The 19,466-nt window shown below is 52.7% G+C and overlaps 1 protein-coding gene across 4 annotated transcripts; it reads right to left on the bottom strand.

Moving 5' to 3' along the window:
• Window positions 1-1,249: 1,249 nt before the first annotated feature.
• Window positions 1,250-19,451, bottom strand: BPIFB6 (BPI fold containing family B member 6). Of its 4 annotated transcripts, none has more exons than XM_074347135.1 (16): window positions 18,119-19,451; window positions 13,370-17,359; window positions 12,018-12,117; window positions 10,870-10,974; window positions 10,235-10,384; window positions 10,012-10,075; window positions 9,500-9,560; window positions 8,628-8,719; window positions 7,634-7,810; window positions 6,770-6,823; window positions 6,235-6,408; window positions 5,380-5,447; window positions 3,918-3,963; window positions 2,613-2,676; window positions 2,126-2,202; window positions 1,251-1,463 (listed from the first exon to the last, which is right to left on the bottom strand). In XM_074347135.1, the coding sequence occupies exons 2-16, from the start codon at window positions 13,467-13,469 to the stop codon at window positions 1,320-1,322; spliced, it is 1,476 nt and encodes a 491-aa protein (XP_074203236.1). In that variant the 5' UTR covers window positions 13,470-17,359; window positions 18,119-19,451; the 3' UTR covers window positions 1,251-1,319. The 4 variants fall into 4 exon arrangements, with proteins under 4 accessions (XP_074203238.1, XP_074203236.1, XP_074203237.1 ...); XM_074347136.1 differs by having other exon boundaries at window positions 13,370-18,251; window positions 19,103-19,451; XM_010960956.3 differs by having other exon boundaries at window positions 13,370-19,451.
• Window positions 19,452-19,466: the final 15 nt, after the last annotated feature.

Raw genomic sequence — 19,466 nt, 5'->3', positions numbered from 1 at the left:
TATGTGTTTTGTTTTTGTTATTGGTTTTTTTTTTTAACGCTTTAGCAAATGATACTGATTTTTCAGGGTCCACTTGGAATACATTTATTTTAAATTGTATTTTTAACTTAGTTATTTGTAAACATACATTTACTTTAAAAAGAGTTAATTTGAAGAATAGCATCAGTGTGAATCCCAGGAGAGGTGATGGGGCAGGTAGGATATGAGCAGAGGTGATGGGGCAGGTAGGATATGAGCAGGAGCCAATCCTCACATGAGTGTTGGCTGTGAGATGTGGAAACACCCCAGTGCAGCTGGCATCCGAGTGACGTGGGAAGACGCAGACACGGACAGACACCAGAGGTCTCTCCACAACTGGACACTCACGTCTGCACAGATGCCCTGGCCTGCCCTGAGCCAGAGGCCATTTATACACCGACACGTGTTCCAAAATGTACACGCCAGCACGTGGTCACACACAGTGACTCTCCACAGACACTCCAGCACAGACATGCCTGTTCACATCTTGCTCAGCCTCACAAACTCACCTGTGGCTTACTGAGCACTTACTGTGTGTCAGGCACTGTGCTAAGCATTTTTCATGATTTGATTCATTTCATCTTCATAGCAACCCTGCTGAGCTTGGGACTGTCATCATTCCCATTTTACAGGTGAGGAAACTGAGGCTCGGAGAGATAAGTGACCTGCCCAGGGCACCCAGCAGCGAGGAGGCTGGGCCAGGATTTGAACCCAGACAGACTGGCTCTAGAGCCTGAATTCCAATCTCAGCTGTATCCCCTGAATTGTTAGATTCCACTTCTCTGAGCCCAGCCTCCTCATCTGTGAAGTGGACACATCTCCCTCATCTGTTGGGAGGATGAGAGGAAGTGACGTGGGGAGAACTCCTGGGAGCACACTGGGCCTTCTACAGGCTCCCTGTGAATCAGTCGTCCTCAAGTTACCAAGATTTGGGGGCAAGCAGCTAAGGTGGAGTGGGAAGAGCTTGTTAAACCGTGTGACCACGGGCAAGGGAGTCGACCTCTCTGGGCCTCAATTCTGTCTCTGTAAAGTGGGGACAGCAGTGGTTGCCCTCCTCTCCTAGGGTTATTGTGTAGATTAAATTTGATGGTACAAGTAAAGCCCTGAGCATGGCATTCAGCAGTTACTCAATACATGCTCAAGCCTGCCCCTCAGATCCCAAGCTGCTCTTAGTCCCCAAAGCCCACTGTAGGGGAGAAAAAGACACATCAATTGGCTACAAATAAAGAAGTCAAAGCATCACATGTTTGTAAGGACCTTTCTCCTGTTTATTGCCAAGCCCCCACCCAGACCTGCCCTGCTCACTCCTCATCAAGAGAAGCGGCCCTGGTGGTGGGGGACCAGGTGGGCTCCCCCACAGCGTGCAGCCGGTTGGTGGTGTGCAGGCAGCTGGCAGGCAAATCCTGCCCTGGTCGGTGCAGCTTCAAGTCCAGCACCAGGGCGTTCTGGCAGGAGACAAAGGGCCAGGCTGGGGCATGGCAGCTGTGATAGGACCACCCAGGCACAGGATGGGATGGGCCAGAGTGTGGCCAGGATATGAAATCAGCGTGGTGTTTAAGAGCAAAGGATGAATTAGGCTGGCCTTATGACCCTTCACCTCTCTAAGCCTTAATTTTCTCGACAGTCAAGTGGGGACAAGCACCCCTACCTCCTGAGTGGAGAGATAAAATGAGAAAAATGCCCACTGAGTGCTCCAAGTACAATGTTTGGCATGCAACACAAAACTAATGTTTATTGAGTACTTACTGTCTGCCTTTGGGCAAATTATCTCAGTGAATCATCACTGAGATAGCTCTCGGAAGTGGACACCCTAAAATCACCCCCATTTTAGGCACAGAAAATAGAAGCATTGAGAAAGATGAAATTACTTTCCCAAAGTGGCAGCGAAGGAGAGTAGCAGAATTCAAGTTTCCTCTTGGGGACCCCTGGCCCAGGAAACCCCCGGTTCTGAGGGGCAAGGTCTGGCTCAAGGGGTTGGCAGGACTGTACTGATGGCCCCTGCCCCCTTCAGCGCTCCTCCCTCCAGGTGGACAGAAGCCAGCTTTCGTTCATCATTCATTGGCCGAAAATACTGGCTGACATGGCCTTCCCCAACTCCTTTCCTCACCTCTACTATGTTCAGCTCTACCAGGTTGTAATTCATGTCCAGAAAGTCTGGAAGTGGGAGTCCGACTTGGAGCGCATCTGAGGAATACAGGAAGAGTCATTTCAGCCAGCCTGCTCTGCAACTGAGGAGCGGCTGCCTAGAGCAGAGTAGTGGGAAATAGTGCAGTGATCGATTCATGATGTCTGCCAGCTGCTTGAGCCTAGAGTGCATGTTAGATTTATATATTTATATACAGGGTCTAGGTCAAGATCTGACTCACCATGTGGAGTCAAGGGTCAGAGTCCAAGTTGTAGGAGGGGGTCTTTGTCCCCAGGTAAGTGACATTCAGCTGACATTAGCCTCAAAGATTCAGCACTGACCATCCCCTCCCTTTTAGCCTCCCCCATCTGGGGCTACTGGAGAGGCTTGGAGACCACTCAGGTGGCATCTCTTCCTGCTCAGAATGCTCCCTGGCACCAGCAAAATCAAAGCCTGTTGGAGCCCTCACCATTGATGGCTGGGATGTAGGCTTCTTGCAGAAAATCAGTGATGAAGCCTGTCAATTCTTTCTCCTGGGGGAGAGAGAGCAAGAGAAAACACCCTCATCCATCGTTCAATTAAATTCTACAGATTTTTTCAGCTCCGTGGATCGGGGGACCACAGGAATGAATATTAGAGACATCAAATCGAATCACAACTGTGTCTGACTGTTAGAATGTAGACCGATGCCCTTCACCTCTGCTTAGTCCCTGTGAAGGAGTATAAAGCAAACTAACAAACTGGCTTCCCTGATGTGAACCAGTTTGCTGATTTGTTCTTTACTGAGAATAACTTTAACCCAGAGGCTATGCTACAGGAAGGAGAAAACAGGCTGATAATCTTGGAAGAATGGACAGACCCTCCAGAGTTCCTCTTGAAGATTCATTGACGTGAAGAGGGGTGGAGCACCCAGTAAAACACCCTGATTATTATCACCTTTTCTGCTCCATCCAGTTTTTCTATAGAACCTCAAGACCCCAACCCCAAGATGGGCTCGCAGTCTTTAAGTCACTAGCCTGCTGTGACTCCCTTTGCCGGACAAAGTAATAAAGCTGCTCTTTTCTTTGATCCCAAAACTCTGCCTCTGATTTTGAATTTGCTTTTTGGGGTACAGAGGCTGATTTTTCTGTAACACCTGTTCCCGTCACATGTGGACCTTGGGTCATGGTGAAGGTAGGCAGAATTCAGGAGACACAGAGTGGCCTGTGGACCCTACCCTTACTCCTACAGAAAACTCAGTAGCTTTGATGAGTCATTCATTCCCTGCCTTTCTGCACCTCAGTTACCCCATCTGTGAAAGAGGAATATAATAGCAGCTGCTCATAGGGTTTCCATGAGGATTCTGTGAGTTTGGGTAAAGCACACAGCACAGAGTAAGTGGTCAGTAAGTAGAGCCGCTGGTGTTGTTTTAATGATGATGATGGTGATGATTAGCGACTGCTGGGTCAGGTTCTGTTTTGAGGCCCGAGGCTACAGAGACTAATAAAAATAACAGCTGGGCCAACCAAGCCAGTTCAGGCTACTGCTATGTGTGACAATGCTTTTCAGATCAATCTAAGGAGATGTCCAGATTCTATCCAGAAAAGAAAACAGAGATTCAGAGAGGCTAAGCAATTTTTCCAAGGTCACACAGCCAGTCAGGGGCCCCAAGCCCCACAGTGATCTAGTCTGTTCACTCTGCCTCCATTTCAGAGCCTTTCCCTGCAGCCGCAAGGGAGAATAGGTCTAGTCTTGCCTTTAAGCCAGACCCGGCAGAAGTACTTGAGACACTTACATTGAAGGCACCAATCGATGAGGACCCCCGAGATAGGCTCAGTAATCTGCAGAAGAGAGGGAAATAAGGAGGAGGAAGGGCAGTCAGAGCACACCCCTGCCCCTGGAGAAAAGGGATCTCAACCCCCCTAGCCCCTCCCTGATGAAGAAGTCCTCTACAGCTTCTCACCAGGTGCTTGGAAGCCTGCTTACATGCTCCCTATAATGGGGCACTCACCACCTTTCATCACAGACATTTTGTTTCCCACAGCACAAACCACTGCCTCCTCTCATTTTTCCTGACTCTTTCCTCTGGGACCCCAGTCATGTCCACCGCTCCCACCCAAGGCCAGGTAGGCAGAGGGTTTGCAGCTCAACTAGTCAGTCCCAGATTTTTGCAGGACGTAGGATTGAGGCCCCCTACATGGCCCCCTCCCTGGCACAGCCTCCAGTGGGCCCTAATACATCTTGGCACCAGAACAGGCCACCTGATGGTCATCTGGTGGCTCTATCTTCCCAACATCTATTCTCTATTCCAGTAACACATCCTCGATTTTCCACCCTCATTCCAAGGCACTTAGGAGGGCCTGAACCCAGAGACCTCAGGCTGAGCACATGACCCCAGCCTGGCCAATCAGAGCATTATATCTCTTGAGTCACTGTGATTAGCTTAGGGTTGGTCATGCGATTCATGCTAGGCCAGTGAGAAGCAGCCTTGGGAATCTTGTCAGAGCTATCAAACACGAGGCCTCTCTCCTTGTTGGGGTCACTTTGCCACCACTTGAGGGGAGGCTGCCTGAGAATGGCCAACAGAGTGGGCAGCAAAGGCCAAGGGATGAGGAGACAGACTATGAGAATTCCATGCAGCTAGATCCAGCCATGCCTGAAAGGAATATCTATCTCTAGAGATTTTAGTTGAGTCTAAATATTCCCTTTGGGGTTTAAGACAGTTAAAATTGGAATTGTCTCTACAATTGAAAGAATCCTGGCCTAATGCAAGTCAGATAAAAAATCAGGACAAATACAAAAATTCATGAACAACTGAATGGAAAACTGGCCTCACACATAGAACTCTATAAATGTTAGTTGTTATTAGTATAAAGAAAGGAATCATGGAGGAGGTGGCATTTGAGGTGGGTGCTGAGTGGCAGGAGGCATTTGGATGGCATGGGTAAAAGCCTGTTAATGGCAAAGGGGACATGGGCCCACGATCAGACTCACTGTGCAAGAGCCTAGTGGAACCGCAGGAGCAGTGGCGGAAGAATTTGAGAAGGGCTTTGTGTGCCAGGCTAAGATTTGAGAAAAAATCATACAAACAATGGGGAGCCATTGAGGGTTCTAGAACAGGGATAGTGACCAGAGTAGCCTTGCAGTGTGGGCCATGCTGGATGGATCAGAGGGAGACCCTGAAGCAGGAAAACAAGTGGTGTTGGAAGTGCCCATGCAAGGATACAGGGATGCCAGCGTGGGCAGCAGACGCCTACCTGTCCAGAGAGGTGGACATCTGCAGTCGGTTCTCACGAACTGAGTACTGGATTTTCAGGTTGAAGTGCTGACATGGGGGGAAGCAGGGAGAAGGCAGTGGGTTCCCCATCAGGTTTGGTAAAACCAGAGGCTTTACCACCTCCCCAGCATCCCCACCACTGCCAAGACAAAGCAGGGGTCTTCCTCTCTGCCCATCCCTCCTTCAGGAACTGAACGCAGCAGTCTCCCCATGCCCCCAGCCCAGGGTCCTCATCTTCCCTGTACCTAGCCCAGGAGAGCACAATCAAAAGTCCCGGCCTGTGTGTAGGTCCCTACAAACACCATGTTACTGCTCCAGGTCTTTGCGCATCCTGTGACTCTATCTGGAGTGCCCTCCATCACCAGCCTGTCCAACAGCAACCCTTTTCCTGGCCAGCTCTTGCCCAACCTTCAAAACATAGCTCAGGCATCACCTCCTCTAGGAAGTCTTCTGTGATTTCCTCAAACTAGATTCAGGATCTCTTGAGGCTCCTATAGTTCCCTGGGTGAGCCCTTCACTACCCTCATAGATGCTAATGAATGTTGGAGGAAGGAAGGAAAGAAAAAAGGGCGGGAAGGGGGCAGGATGGAGGGAGGAGAAAGAAAGGAAGGACTAAACTTTTGACCCTCATTTTGTTGATCTCTCTAGCCATTCAGAGTTTCAACAGCAGAGCCAAAAATCAGACATCCGGTGACAGTGCCCAGCAGGTTAGGCTCATACCTCTGGGATTAACTAAGATCCCTTTAATCCAAAACTTGGCTATCAGCTAAAATCCTACCCTCCAGCCTCGAATATCCATGAGACTGGACCTAAATGGGAAACAGATTCCACTCACAGTTTCCAGGAGAAAGAGGGGTGCAAGGGCCTTTCCCGGTCGCCGAGCAGCGAACATCTCCAGGGTGCCATGGAGGTGCAGCAGGCTTTTGCCGGTCTTCATGGTGACCTCGAGGGGCTTGTTTATCCTGATCTGGGTCACCAGAGGTTTCCATTTGGGATAGGCCTCAGCCACCTACAGAAACCAGGAGACTTCCCTCAAGGCCAAATCTCAGACTGGTGGCTTCAGTTGAAACCAGGAGTCCATCACAAAATACGTGATTTCTACCTTGGATGTAGGAAGCACAATATGCAAAGGCTGGGATGCATCAATCAGGAAATAAAAGAAACAAAACAGACAATCTGGCTATTTCTACATTGGACATAAAAAGTACAATGCAAAAAGCCGGGCTGTCTGTGCTGAGTCCAAAGGGTAATTTATGGAGAAGTTGGGATGATTCCACACTGGACAAAGGAGATGTGGTATTGAAAATCCCTGTCCCTTCGCCTGGAGAACATGGCAGGGCGTGGTGATCACAGGTAGCTGGGGCACTCACTTCAGGGATGAAGCGAGCCAGTGTCTCAGTGGTTTGTGGGGGCAGTTTGCCAATCTACAAAATAAAAGTCAAAGTTAGGATTACTGAAGACTTCCCTGAGCCTTCCTAACAGACATCTCCTCTGACTCAATAAGGTATGTCTTCTGAGATTCCTTCATCAAATCCTTGCTCTTTGATTAGGTAGATAATGAGCTCCTGGGTAGCCCAGATTGTGGCTCACACCTTTCAAAGCCCATAGCTCTGAGTACAAGATCACATGCTGAGAAAGTTTTGTTGGATGAAAAAGCAGGAAGATAGATGGGAGAATGGGTGGATGTGATGGAGGAGTGGGGGTAGGTGAATGGATTTGTGGATAGAGAGATGGACGGGGAAAATGGATAAACAGATAAGTAGGTGAATGTTTGGGTGGATGGATAGATGAGTGTTTGCGTAGGGAAATGAATAATAGATAGACGGGCAGGTGGATGGGTGGATGGAGGGATGATAGGAATAATAGATGGGAGGATGAGTGGATGGGAAGATGGTGAAATGGTCTGAAAAATGGATGGGAGAGTAGATGATGGATGGCAAAGTATACAGGTGGATGATGGGTGCATGGATGGGAGGATGAATAAAGGGATCAACAGAGATGAATAAATGAATGGATAATTGGACTGAGGGTTGGATGGATGCATGAGTAGGTGGTGGTTACATGGGCAGAGATGGTGGATGGTGGGGTGAACTGATGATAGAAACCCAAATAAGTCCTCGCATCTCTCAGCCCTAGCATTGCCAACAACCCCAAGATAATCCTCAGAAGGCCGGCTCTGGCAGGTACTGTCATTACAGGGGGACAGATGTGGGACGTGGCCACGGGCAGCTCACCATCGTGTCCTGGACATTCACATCAAAGGACTTCTGCAGGAGAGCAAGCTCTGCTGTGAGGAAGGCGGCCGAGAGCAGCAGCTGCGAGGAGCCTTCAGCATAGTCCTCGGGGAACCCGAGGGCCTCCCCGGCATCAGCAAGCTGGATGATGCTGCCCTCGTGCTGCTGCACCACGGGCTGTGGGACAGCCAGCGGGGAGACACTCAGCTTTGGCCAGGAAGGACTGGGGCTGGGGCTGAGTCTGTAGTACTAATGGCGCTCAAACCGGCCCCATGTCAGCAAGTCCCAAGACGGTAGAGCCAGAGCAGGCTATGGGGGTCAACGCTCTCAGTGTGCAGACGGGCAGACTGAGGCCCAAAAGGATAAGGGAGTCAGTTACTAAACCACTAGCAGTCCCTCCTAGGATTGCTTAAGTAACCTCAGTTAATCGGACTGTGGTAGGAGCCCTCATTTACACAGAATGTGTTTCTAGTCTCAGGAGAAGGAGGTAAACGGAAAACAAGGTGGGCCCTGTAAGAACCTCGCTGGAGGAAGAATTCACAGAGGGGTGAGCGCTTGAGGTTTTTCTTCCCATTCCTGGAAGATGCATTCACCTAGGTACCTAGGGCTCTGGAGACCTGGGTGAGAACCCAACCCTGCCACCAACTCACGCTGGAATTCTAGTCAAGTCCTGCCTCCCTCCTGGGCGAGAACCCAACCCTGCCACCAACTCACGCTGGAATTCTAGTCAAGTCCTGCCTCCCTCCTGGGCCTGGTGCTTCCCCCCGTACAATGACAGGGTACGGCTGGGTAAGCACTGGGAGAAGCAGGCAGCCTGGGGAGAAGGTGTGAGTGTGGAGTCAGCATCCTGGAAATCAGCTCAGGACTCAGGGTCCACGTTAGGAGCAGAAAGAGGCAGGGACCCTCCCACCCTCCTCGGCCACAGTCCAGCTGCCTGCCCTGGCGGAATCAGCCCCCACCGCTCAGGCTTGTGAGACCCCAGCCTGCTGCTTACACTAAAGTCCACTTGAATGTAGCTGGCTGTGGTGGTTGGTATGGACGTCAGGACATATTTGACGGTGCCCATCTGGCCCACGGGCATGGGGGCTGTGTAAAGAGGAGGTTTCACTCAGAGAGGCACCAACCTGGGGCCAACCCAGAGAAGCCGGCACCAGCCAGCTGCCCCCTGAGCTTGGCCTGGACACCAGGAACCCTGGCCCTCTGTGTGACACCAGGCAGACTGCATCTCTGGGCCTCAGTAGTTTCACCTGCAGAATGGAGGCAATGATGCCTGGCCTAGAAAATCACATCCCTCAGCAGGCACAGAGCTGTTCCCCAGGGGTTGTCATAGCTCAGTTCTCACAACAGACTGGCGGGGCCAGGATTATTGGCTCTATTTTACACATGCACAAACTGAGGCTTGGAGGAGTGAAGTGACTTGTCCCAGGCCACACTGCTGGGCACATGAGCCAGTTTTCTTCAGTCCCAGCCATTAAGCTTCCCTCTCCCCCACCCTGAGGAGCCCTGGAGACCCCAAGATGATGAAGGCAGCAGATCCCCTTGGCAAAGGAAAGAGTGGAGATTACCATTGGGGTTATTATTCACAGTGCAAGGTTTGTGGAAGAGCCCGCAAAGGCTGCTGCTCTTAGAGTCTGGGGGTGATGGATAGAACACTAGATGGAGGGCTGAGAGGAAAGGACCCCAGAGTCCCTCAGGGCCTTAGGCTCCCCATCTGAACAATGGGTGGATGGCTGGACTCCATGACCTGAGACCACCTCTAGTCCCAAGGCTGGGCTGGGAGCAGACACTTGAATGGGGAGTCGGGCGTCGAAGTCCAGCCATCCTGCCATCCCCATGTGGGAGCAAAGCATGGCTAGGGCTACTCACCATTCACATTGGCCCACTTCTTGTTCACATATCCCAGGACCGCATCGATGGCTGGACACATCTGGAAGAAGAAAAGGCATTGGGTAGAGAGGCCCCTGTGTGGAGGGCCTCACTCCTTACAGCTGAATGTTACTCCACAGGGATACTCAAGAGCCCTAGTGGGGCAGGGGCTCGAGGAGGAAACCAAAGCCACAAGCCACACAGGAAGTCAACAGCAGAGCCTGGACCAGGAGCCAGATCTCCTGACGACAGCCTGCAGTCAGTGAGGACGCGTTCCCCCAGGGACTGGTACTCTAAGCAGAGATGGCAGGTGGTGCTGTACAGGCTGCCATTTCCTCCTCCCACTCTCACAGCAGACATCACTAGCTGATCACTTTCTCCCACTGAGCCAGCCACAGCCTCAGGATCCCCCTCAGCCTCCTTTGATCAGGATCAGACCCAAGATGAAATGCACTTGCCCTGGTCAAAGCACTCCCGTGGATGAGGGGCGGAGGTTTGCTCTGGGCACTCACCAGGCCAGGAAGAACTTTGTGTAGGGTGCTGTCCAGGAACTTGTTGACCACCTTAGGCAGCATGCTAGACACAGAGGATGGGGACAGGGGAATAGATGGCAGGAAGTTAGGCATGGGACATGCAGGGACATGGCTAAGGAAGTGTAGTGGCTCGGGAAGTGGGATGCTGAGCCCGGATGGCAAGGTGGACCCAGCCTTCCTCCCCAGCCACGGAGCCCCTCACTTGCTGGGCAGGTTCGTCTTCACGCTGACCAGGATGACCTCACAGCCCTCGCTCTTGAACATGGGGAGGCCCATCTCCTCGTCCTGCAGAAGCCGGTTGGTGGCTGTGATGTTCAGAACCACGATGATCTCCATGTTCCCACCCATGAAGCTGGAGGAGGGGGCAGGCAGGCATCATGGGTACCTCTGCCATTGTGGCCACTAGCCCTGTCTCCTCTTTGCCCACAGTCTCAGCAGCTCTGAGAGAGGAGAAAGGGTGGAAGACCATCCCGCAGGACAGAAAGTGTGGTGGGACCTGCCCAAGGTCGCACAACCAGCCTTTCCACTCCCCTCTTACTTTGGTGAACTCCTGCACATATTTCAAAACCCTGTTCTGCTCAGCTGTCATCATCTCGCAAAAGCCTTTTCTAATCCCTGACCCCTGCACTCTGCCAATGCTTCTTCTGTTCCAGGCCAGTCCCTCAGTCTGTGATCATCTGTGTTCAGGTCGGTTTCCCATCAAAGGTAGGAACCAGTTTTGCATCATCTCAGACCATAGCCCCCAGATGGTACACAGTAAGTACTCAGTAAGTGTGCATATCAGAGTGAGACAAAGAGATCATTATCCTTTCCTTCTCACCTCCCCACCATACTCACCTCTTGCCAGTGATGGTCATGCCTGTGGACACACACTGGAAGATGCCCACCTCAGGTACGAAGTTCAGTGTGATGACAGGCAGCTGCACATCCTTCACCTTCAGACTGGGAGAGGCAGACAACCAAGCAATGAGAACTGGAAAGATGAGACTCAGGCCCTTAACCCACTCCTCTACTCCTTTTATGGGAGGCCTTGGATAAATCCCCCATCCCATGTCATGGGGATAAAGCCACATTTGGGACCATCGTGAAACACAAACAGAAGGCTGGACCAATTTGTACACAGAAAGCACTCGTCATGTGTAAGTTGGGACACCTGGCTTTGTGATATTGGGCTGCTTCCTTCCCTGCTGTGGGCCTCAGTCTCCCCATTGGCAAAATGGAGATGTTTGCTCAGATCAGGGTTTCTCAACAGTAACACTATTGACATTTGGAGCAGAATCATTCTTTGCTGTGGGTTGTCCTGTGCATTGTAGGGTGTTTAGTAGCATCCCTGGCTTCTGCCCACTAGAGGCATAGATGCACTCCCCTTCCCTGACCCCATGAGTTGTGGCAACCAAAAATGTCTCCAGACACTGCCAAATGCCCCTTGGAGGCAAAATTACCCCTGCTTGAGAACTACCAGTCAAGATCCAGGGTAGCAAATTTGTGGCACGTCTCCACCTGCCTGTCCTGAGCTCTTGGCAGACATTGCTAACTGATTACAGTCTTATTTCCTGCTAAGCCCAGAAAGTGCCTCAAAACCCTCCCCAGCACATCATTCCAGGCAGGCCCAACAATCAATCCCATACGACACTTGCGCTGAAACCATTTTGCCCCTGTCATTAGATGATTGTTTCCAGAGGATTTTGCACTCAGTTTCATGTACATTCAGTGAGTTCCTGCTGCATGTAGGGAGTTGGAGTTTGACTTTCCAACCTCACTGCCCCCTCTCAATGGCCCTGCTCTCAACAGGCCTGAAATTGGATGACAGGGAACTGAGGCCCAGGTGGGAGCAGTGACCTGCCCAGGGTCACACAGCAAGCCAGCAGCAAGGCCGGGAAGAGGCCCCATGCCCTGCACCAGCTGTCCCACCAGCTCTTTCAGGCATCCCCTGCCACCCTCTCTCCTAACTGCCACCCCCACTCTGAAGCCCCTCCCCTGCTCACTTAGTGATGCCCTTAATGGGTTTCATCCCCGGCCGTTTTTTGCCCGCCTCAGCTGCCATCTTCTCCAGGATGTGACTCTCATCCATAGCGTTCTGGACCTCTGGAAAGGGGGAGGGTCAGAGAGACACTCAGCTGGGCTCCTCACTTCTTCCCTGCCCTGGAGCCAGTCTCTCGGGCATCCCAGAAATGAGTCATGCCTGCCTCTGCCCTCTTCCAGCCTGGAGGAGAAGACAGAGTCACTAGAGTGATGAGGGCCATGAAAAGCCCAGGCAGCTGGAGGAACCACATGAGGGGTTTGGGCCAGGAAAGGAAGAGACAGGTAAGGCTTCCAGGAGGAGGTGATGTGCCAATTGGTCCTTGAGGGAGGAGTAAGATAATAAAAGAGGCAGCTCCCAGCAGAGGGCCCAGCAAGTGCAAAGATGGGGAAGAGGGGAAGGAGGTGGCACAGAGGAGGAGGAGTGAGAAATACAGTGTAGCTGGAGGGGGTAGGGACAGGACAGGGAAACTGGAGCAGTTTCAGGAGGCACATCATGGAGGCCTGGAACCCCAAGCTGCAGTGTCAACTTTATCATGTGGCCCAGCCGCTCTCAAACTCGACTGATTAGGGAATTCAACTGGGAGCTTATTTAAGTGAAGATTCTGTGCTTGAAGCCAAGACATTCTGATTCCCCAGGACTGGAGACCCCCAATCCTAAATGACACTGACATGTGCCTGAAACACTCCAGAATGGTCGCAGGCTAGTTCCCAGAGGAGACAAATACTGAGCTGATGAACGTCATTAGCCCTTTGCACCTGGGTGTGACTCCATTTCCTTTAGGGTCACAGAGCTGGAGATGGATGATACATTTTACTAAAGGGTCCCCAGGGCATTTTAATCTCACACATCATCTGATCCAACCCAAAAAAGGACTGTTCAGCCTATTTTACATTTCTTTACACTTTACATTTGCAGATGAGCAAACAGCAACACAGAGAGGGTAAGTGACTTGCCTGAGGTCACACAGTAAATTGTTGGCAGAGCTGGAATTTGGCTCATTGTCTGTCACCCCTACAGCCCACTTGTGGATGCCAACCCCTGCCCTCAGGGCCAAGGAGAGGTTCCAAAGAAAAAGGATTTCCAGCTCTGCCTCCAACTTGCAGGGGATCCTTGGGCAAATCAGCCCATTTTCTCTGGGGCTCAGTTTCCCTCCTCTGTAAAATGGAAGAATAATAACATTGCTATATATATAGTTGATTTTGAGGATCATAGGATACTCAAGTCTATGCAAACACAAGCAGGCACTACCTACCACCTACTCCCTTTCCCACACTTCCCCTGCCCCCCAGCCCCCGGCCCAGCCTGCCAGCTCACCCCGATTCATGATGTCCATGCCCAGTCGCAGCAGTGCCCCAGGGTCCGCTCGTGCGGTGGTCAGCAGGCCGCAGAGCACCAGACACAGGATTCGTAGCATGGCTCACCTGTGTCACAGGGCCTGAATTGGGTGCAGCCCACCCTTGGTTCCCTTGGGGACCTCCCCTGCTCCAGATCAGACAGGGCCCCCTGGATGATCTCAGGAGTCCAGGAGTTTTGGACCGCGTCCTCCAGAAGGACCAAAGAGTGTCCAGATTAAATACAGGGCCTCAGGGGTCACCCCAGGCAAGTCACTTCCCTCTCTAAGCTTTGGTTTCTGCGTCTCTGGGTGTGATGCATTCTGAACAGCTTGCTTTATGGGGTTGGTGGGAGGTTTAGCTGCAGTTTTTCCTGAGTCCAAGTGTGGCTCATGGTGCAATGCTGGGGCTATGGAAGAGATTCCAACTTGGTCCAGACTTCAGGGACTCCCATGGCAGTGTGGGAATGGGGGAACTCCCTGCTTCCCCGACACTGGCACGACAGCCAGTGGCATCTTCCACCTCCTCCAACTCAGAACCATTTCTAGAAATCTCAGCTCACAGCCCCTTAAGCCACCTTGAGACCTCGCCTCACCAACAAGGAAACTGAGGCACAGTCTGAAACACCCAAGGTCTCACAGCTGGTGAGTAGGGACTTGAATAAAAACCCCAGACCCTTCAAAGTTCCAGGAAAGCCCCCTCCCACCTCTGGATCCCCAGACACCCCTTCTTCTTAATTACTACTTACCAAGACCTGAAATTCAACCAGAGGCCAAGTGTTTATTTCCGGTTTTAGCTGTGGCTGAAAAGAATGGTGGGGGGTGGGGGTGGCGTGGCCACTGGGCCTAGCCTGTGCCACTGGAGAGGGAAAATTCCAGATGGACTCCTACTGACAGTGGGCTCGGCCACCGAGGGCTCCACTCATCTGCAGAGGCAGGTGCCTACTGAGCCCGTGTCTGCCTGCGTTCATTCACTCAACTCGCATTTCCTGAATACCTACTACATGCCAGGCAGACCAGCCTACAAAGTACACACGGCAGAGATAGTCCTGCTCCTCCTGAATCTTGAAGGGAAGCAATTAAATGGGATACAGTGTGTTTGGGGGTGGGGAGGGGTGGCCAGGGAAGGACTCTCTAAAGAGGAGATATTTAGGCTGAGACTTAGAGGATAAGAAGCAATCAGCACAGAAAAAGCCAGGGAGACCTTCACGCTTACAATCAATATTTGCTAAATGAAAGCATGGTTGATTTGTCTCTGGTCCCATCCAATTTTTAAATATCACCTTGGCTTGAAAATAATCAACCTTGATGTTTCCTCAGCCCCCGTGAACACATACACGTGCGCCATGGGAATGCCAGGCACAGGCACACCCAGGGCCAGATCTCTGAAGGTCATCCTGTGGTAGGTGGTGGAGTTCAGGGCCAGGGCGGCAGGGCTGGAAGGGGCTGGGTAAAGGTCTCCTCCCGCCCCACCCTATCTCCCAGCTGGGGAGACCGAGCCCCAAGACTGGTTCCCCCATTCCCAGGCCAGAACAGATGCCAGGTGTTAAGGCCACTTGGACGAGGTTTTTTTGCCCTCTTACAGTTAATAAGCGGCTCGGGGTATACTGCTGGGCAGGTATTTCCAGGCAAGTGGTCAATGCTGGGGTTTTGTTTCTGACTGTGCTTGTGCTTTTGCCTAAGCTTCCCCTCCTTCTTACAATGCCCTTCCTCCACCCATCTACTACCTGCTTGTCTCTCAAGTCCAATTTCAGTCCTTGCTTCCTCCTCCAGGAAGCCTCCCCTCAACCCCCAACCACCCCTAGCTTCAAAGATCAGTTAGAATCTGACTATATACCTAATCCATCCCACCCCAAAATGAGTGTTTCCTGCTTCTCCACACCCATCGTCAGCTCACACATTTTCCTCCACCTGGAGTGCCCCTCCCCCGCCCTCAGCTTGAGAAATGCTCCTAGATGCCCCCTACCCCACCACCACCATCCCCTCATTGCCTCGTCTCAGCTCTGAGCTCCTGCAAAGCAGAGCCTCCCTTGTCTCCCGTTGGCCTCAGTTGGAGCCAAAAGAGACACCTCAGATCTGCTGTCTCCATGACCTTGACCAAGTCCTACAGCATCTGAGGATTGCGATGTCCGGTGGCTTCCTGTCAGGTGAGGAACCCTGTGTGAAGGACATAGATCCAAGCCCTGGTCCTGCCACCCAGTTGCTGTGTGACCTCGGGCAAGTTCTTTGCCCTCTCTGAGCCTCGGTGTTTTCATCTGTAAAATGACAAGGCTGAATAAGACACTCTCTGGGGAGAGTTCCACAGGTAGAGCCTCTCCTTACCTTGCCGAGCTTGGGGTTGTCTTGCCGATGACTGGCCCCTGCCTCCCCACCCTGGGATGAGGAAGCCCTTATATTTGGGAGCCTGATTAGTTGCTGGGATAATTAAGGGTTTAATAAGGCCCAGATAATTATCTAGAGGCCCAAAGAACAGGAGCCCTGGTGCTCACGTGATGTTTCAGTCTGTTCCAAGGTAAATAGCACAGAGGACGAGGGTGGCCGGGGTGGCTGGGGATCCTGGGAGCTGCATGAGGGCGGGCACTGGGGAGGGGGCGCGGTCGCTGGTGCAGGGCAGAGGGCATTGGGCTCGCACTTCCTCCTCCTCTAGACTCAGTGCCTCCCACAGGGATGGACACGCAGTTGGCATCCATTCATTCCTTTCGCAAACATTTATTGAGGGCCTACTGTGTGCCAGGCCTGTGCACGTGTTAGGGATGCCTCAGTGAACAAGGCAGCTGGGGTTCCTGTCCTGAGAGGGTGCCTGGAGGCTATGAGAGGGACAGGCACTCCGCGAGTCAACAACACAGAGCCAGGTCAGTCCTGCAGAGATAAGGGTGCTGGAAACCACTGACCCAGGGGTGGGATGAGGAGAGAAGAACCAGGTTATCACGGGTAACGTCAGAGCCCAAGACCCCTGGAGTGGGGGATGTTGCAGCTGATGCCTGAGGGGTGAGCAGAGCCAGCTCTGCAAGGCAGGAGAAAGGTGTTTCAGGTGGGGAGTAGGCAAGTGCAAAGGCCCAGGGGCATGGGCTGGACCATCAGCACTGGATCCCTCTGAGATTCACAGCGGGCATGAGGAGCTAATGGCCCAATGCAGTATCTTCAGGGGAGACCCTCCTGGAGGAGATGCCAAGAGGTGATAAATGCTGGGGCAGGAGCTTTCTCGCAAGGTCCAAATCTAGAGGGCAGTGAAGGCAGGATGACCCCAGGTCCACACAGTGAGCTGGCCACAGAGCTGGGGCTAGGCCCCAGATCTTGGAATGCCCAGCCTCTGCTCTGCTCTCCAGCAGGCTCTCTCAGGGGGGCCTGGCTGGGGGTACCTTGAGGGTGATGAACAGTCTTGGGGGGCTGCTGGAGGACTGGGGTTTTCCTCCTCCACCCTCAGGAAGCCCACAGGTCTGGAAGATCAAGGAAACGTCTGTGCCCATTGTATACAAAGAGCCGCTGAGGCCACAGAGGGGGCCTGAGGACCTGCCTGAGGTCCACAAGGCTGAAGCCACCTTGAAATGGGGAAGAGAAGGACCCAGGTCAGCCCAGCCAGTCTCCATCCTGATCCAGGCCCTGAGCTGGAGGAACCAGACTACAGATAGCATCATTTTATCCCTGCAGATCCGCCCCCACAGACAGAGTGACCAGCAGGCCCCACCTCCTCCTCACATGCAAACCCTCCCCAGTGTGCCTCCAGTCACCCAGCCTCCCCTGTCTCCCCCAGGGCCATTCTAGGTACGGGGTGGGGGTTGGGAGTGGGGGTGGGTGGGTAGGGAGGCAGGAAGGACATGGGGTTGGGGAGCCTGGAGACATCCCTTTGTGTGAGTTCAGGGATCTGGGCCCCAGTCCCAGTCACTTGCCCTCACCAGCTGTGTGCCTGCTGTGGCTCCTCCAACCTCCCTGTTTTATCCTCTTTATGATGAGGGGGCAGAATAATAACAGTAATTCTGAGAGGGAAAAGGACAGTCGCGTCCCTGAGTTCAAAGTAAAGTGTCCCCAGCCAAGTTCCAATGGCCAGAGAGGAGGCAAGCGCCCTAAAAATACATTAAGGAAACAGAGAGTCTTTCCTGGGGCTCTGGGTCATCACATGGCTTCAGGGTTCCCAGGGAAGACTGGTCCAGCCAGCTTGTGATGGGAACCACTGGAAGCACTCGGACCCAGCTCTCCCGGTGCTGCTAACGCTGCTGACAATGGTAATCAGAGGGCCCCTTTCTGTGCATCTGACCTGAGCCAGGCAGCGTGCTGAGTGTTTGATACGCACATTTAAGTCCATTTAATCCTGAGGACTACCCTATGAGGCGGGCACTTTGGTAAATTTCTCCACTTTACAGATAGAGAAACTGAGGCTCGGGGAGATACAGCCACTTGCCCAGGGGAGACAGCGAGTCATGGCACAGCCAGGAGCTGAATCTGGATCCAAGGGGCTCCAGAGCCCAGACTAAGACCTGCCAAGGCACCACCAGAGGGGTGCTGCCTACCTGCCTGACCTGCCTCCCCCGGGGCCCCAGCATCACCCTGCCTGGTCCCTGCCACTGCTCCAAATCCCACCACCCTTCCAGGACCAGCTGCGGCTTCCTCCTTCAGGGAAACTTCCCAACCCCCTTCTCCCCCACCTCTGCCAGCCCTGAAGCTTAGTGTCATCTTTTTTCTTCCTCACAGACCCTTTGGGGATCCAATAAGGGTGATTCCCAGGCCAGCAGCCCCACCTGCCTACGGGGATTGGGCTCCACACGGCTTCCCGAGCTCAGAGCTGGGCAAGGCTGGGCCAGAGCTCCAACACCACACATGGAAGCAGCTCACTGACCACATACTTATTATGCACTTGCTGGATGCAGGGCTCTGGAAAGTCAGAGAGGTGTAGTTGGGGAGGGAAGCTGCAGGCACCAACAACCATCCTCGGAAATTGAAGGATGTGAGTCACCATGGCAGAAGGGTTGCATGAGGCCTGGGGAGACTGCATTTGAGCTGGGGGTATGTGTAGGGGAGTAAACCGGTTCAGATTAAGGTGGCCCAGATGGAGCAAAGAGTGAGGGCAAAGGCCAAGAGCTAGAGAGGAAACATGCAGGGTGCACATTCAAGGTGAAGGGCGGGCGGAGCATGGACAGGTTGGAGGTTCATGAAGGCGTCAGACCTGAGAGGTCGTGGCAGTTTATTGTTGCTGGCTGTGAATGCACCCTTCTGTGTAAGTCTCTATGTAGGAGAGAATTCAGAATTCGTTTTAGCCTCCTTTGGAATGAGCAGGATGCTAACCAGAGGGCACATGGAAGGGAGGTGGAGGGGAGGCCTGGTAGAGGAGGGGGCTTCCTGTGATTTCTGGAGGGGTTGGGGTGAGCGGTGTGGATGGGAGAACAGCCACTGAAGCCGGTCCCCAGGGAAACATACACAGAGCATGAATCCTGTGTATCTAGGCAGGAAGGAATACTATCTCTGGCAGAGACTGGCTTATCAGAGAGAGAAAATCACATGGCTTTGTCTTGCCAGTATTTGCGTCCCTGGGTTTTCCCTAGGCCATCTTGTCACGTGTGATGTGGTGGGTTTAAAGAGCTTTCAGTGGGAAGAGGAACTGGATGTGTTCAATGAGGCCAAAGGCCTGGGAGGCAGATCCTGCCTCCTCTGAACAAAAACTCGCTTGTGATCCAAGTAAACCAAAGATGGAGAAACTGCCTGAGAAGGCAGTGAAATACCATTACCTGAGGCTTGTGACCACAGGACAAACCCTGGGATCGGGGTGCTGGGGATGGAAGAGGGCACTGGAGAGCTTAAGTCTGGATTCTAGGAAGGTCGCAGTCCTAGAGATCTGCTGTCATCCAGCTCTGAGACTCTGGGCACATTCCTCTCCGCATCTGTGAAATGGAGCTGCACATTCTGCCTGCCTGACTTGAAGGGCTCTTATGAGGTTCTAGGAACAGGACAGGACATGACACTGTAGAGAGGAAATGCCACCAGGTGAGGACACAGTGAGGAGAGTGTCACCCTGGCATCAGTAACTTCCAGCTCGTCCACGTTGGTTCCCTGGGCTAGGAGGTGATGCTGTCGACAGGTATGGTCAACAGG

Source organism: Camelus bactrianus, chromosome 19 (genome assembly GCF_048773025.1).
Source record: "Camelus bactrianus isolate YW-2024 breed Bactrian camel chromosome 19, ASM4877302v1, whole genome shotgun sequence".
NCBI classification, from domain to species: Eukaryota; Metazoa; Chordata; class Mammalia; order Artiodactyla; family Camelidae; genus Camelus; species Camelus bactrianus.
Note: the sequence above shows the minus strand (reverse complement) of the source record. Positions and strands in the feature narration are given on the sequence as shown.

What these genes read in the sequence shown, in the direction of transcription:
- BPIFB6 (XM_010960956.3), bottom strand. Translation starts at nt 13,469, where the DNA reads ATGCTACGAATCCTGTGTCTGGTGCTCTGCGGCCTGCTGACCACCGCA. An exon ending in GAAGTGGGCCAATGTGAATG is followed by an intron (nt 8,720 to 9,499) that starts GTGAGTAGCCCT and finishes CTCTTTACACAG; the next exon opens with CCCCCATGCCCGTGGGCCAG. An exon ending in ACATTCAAGTGGACTTTAGT is followed by an intron (nt 7,811 to 8,627) that starts GTAAGCAGCAGG and finishes GCTGTCCCACAG; the next exon opens with CCCGTGGTGCAGCAGCACGA.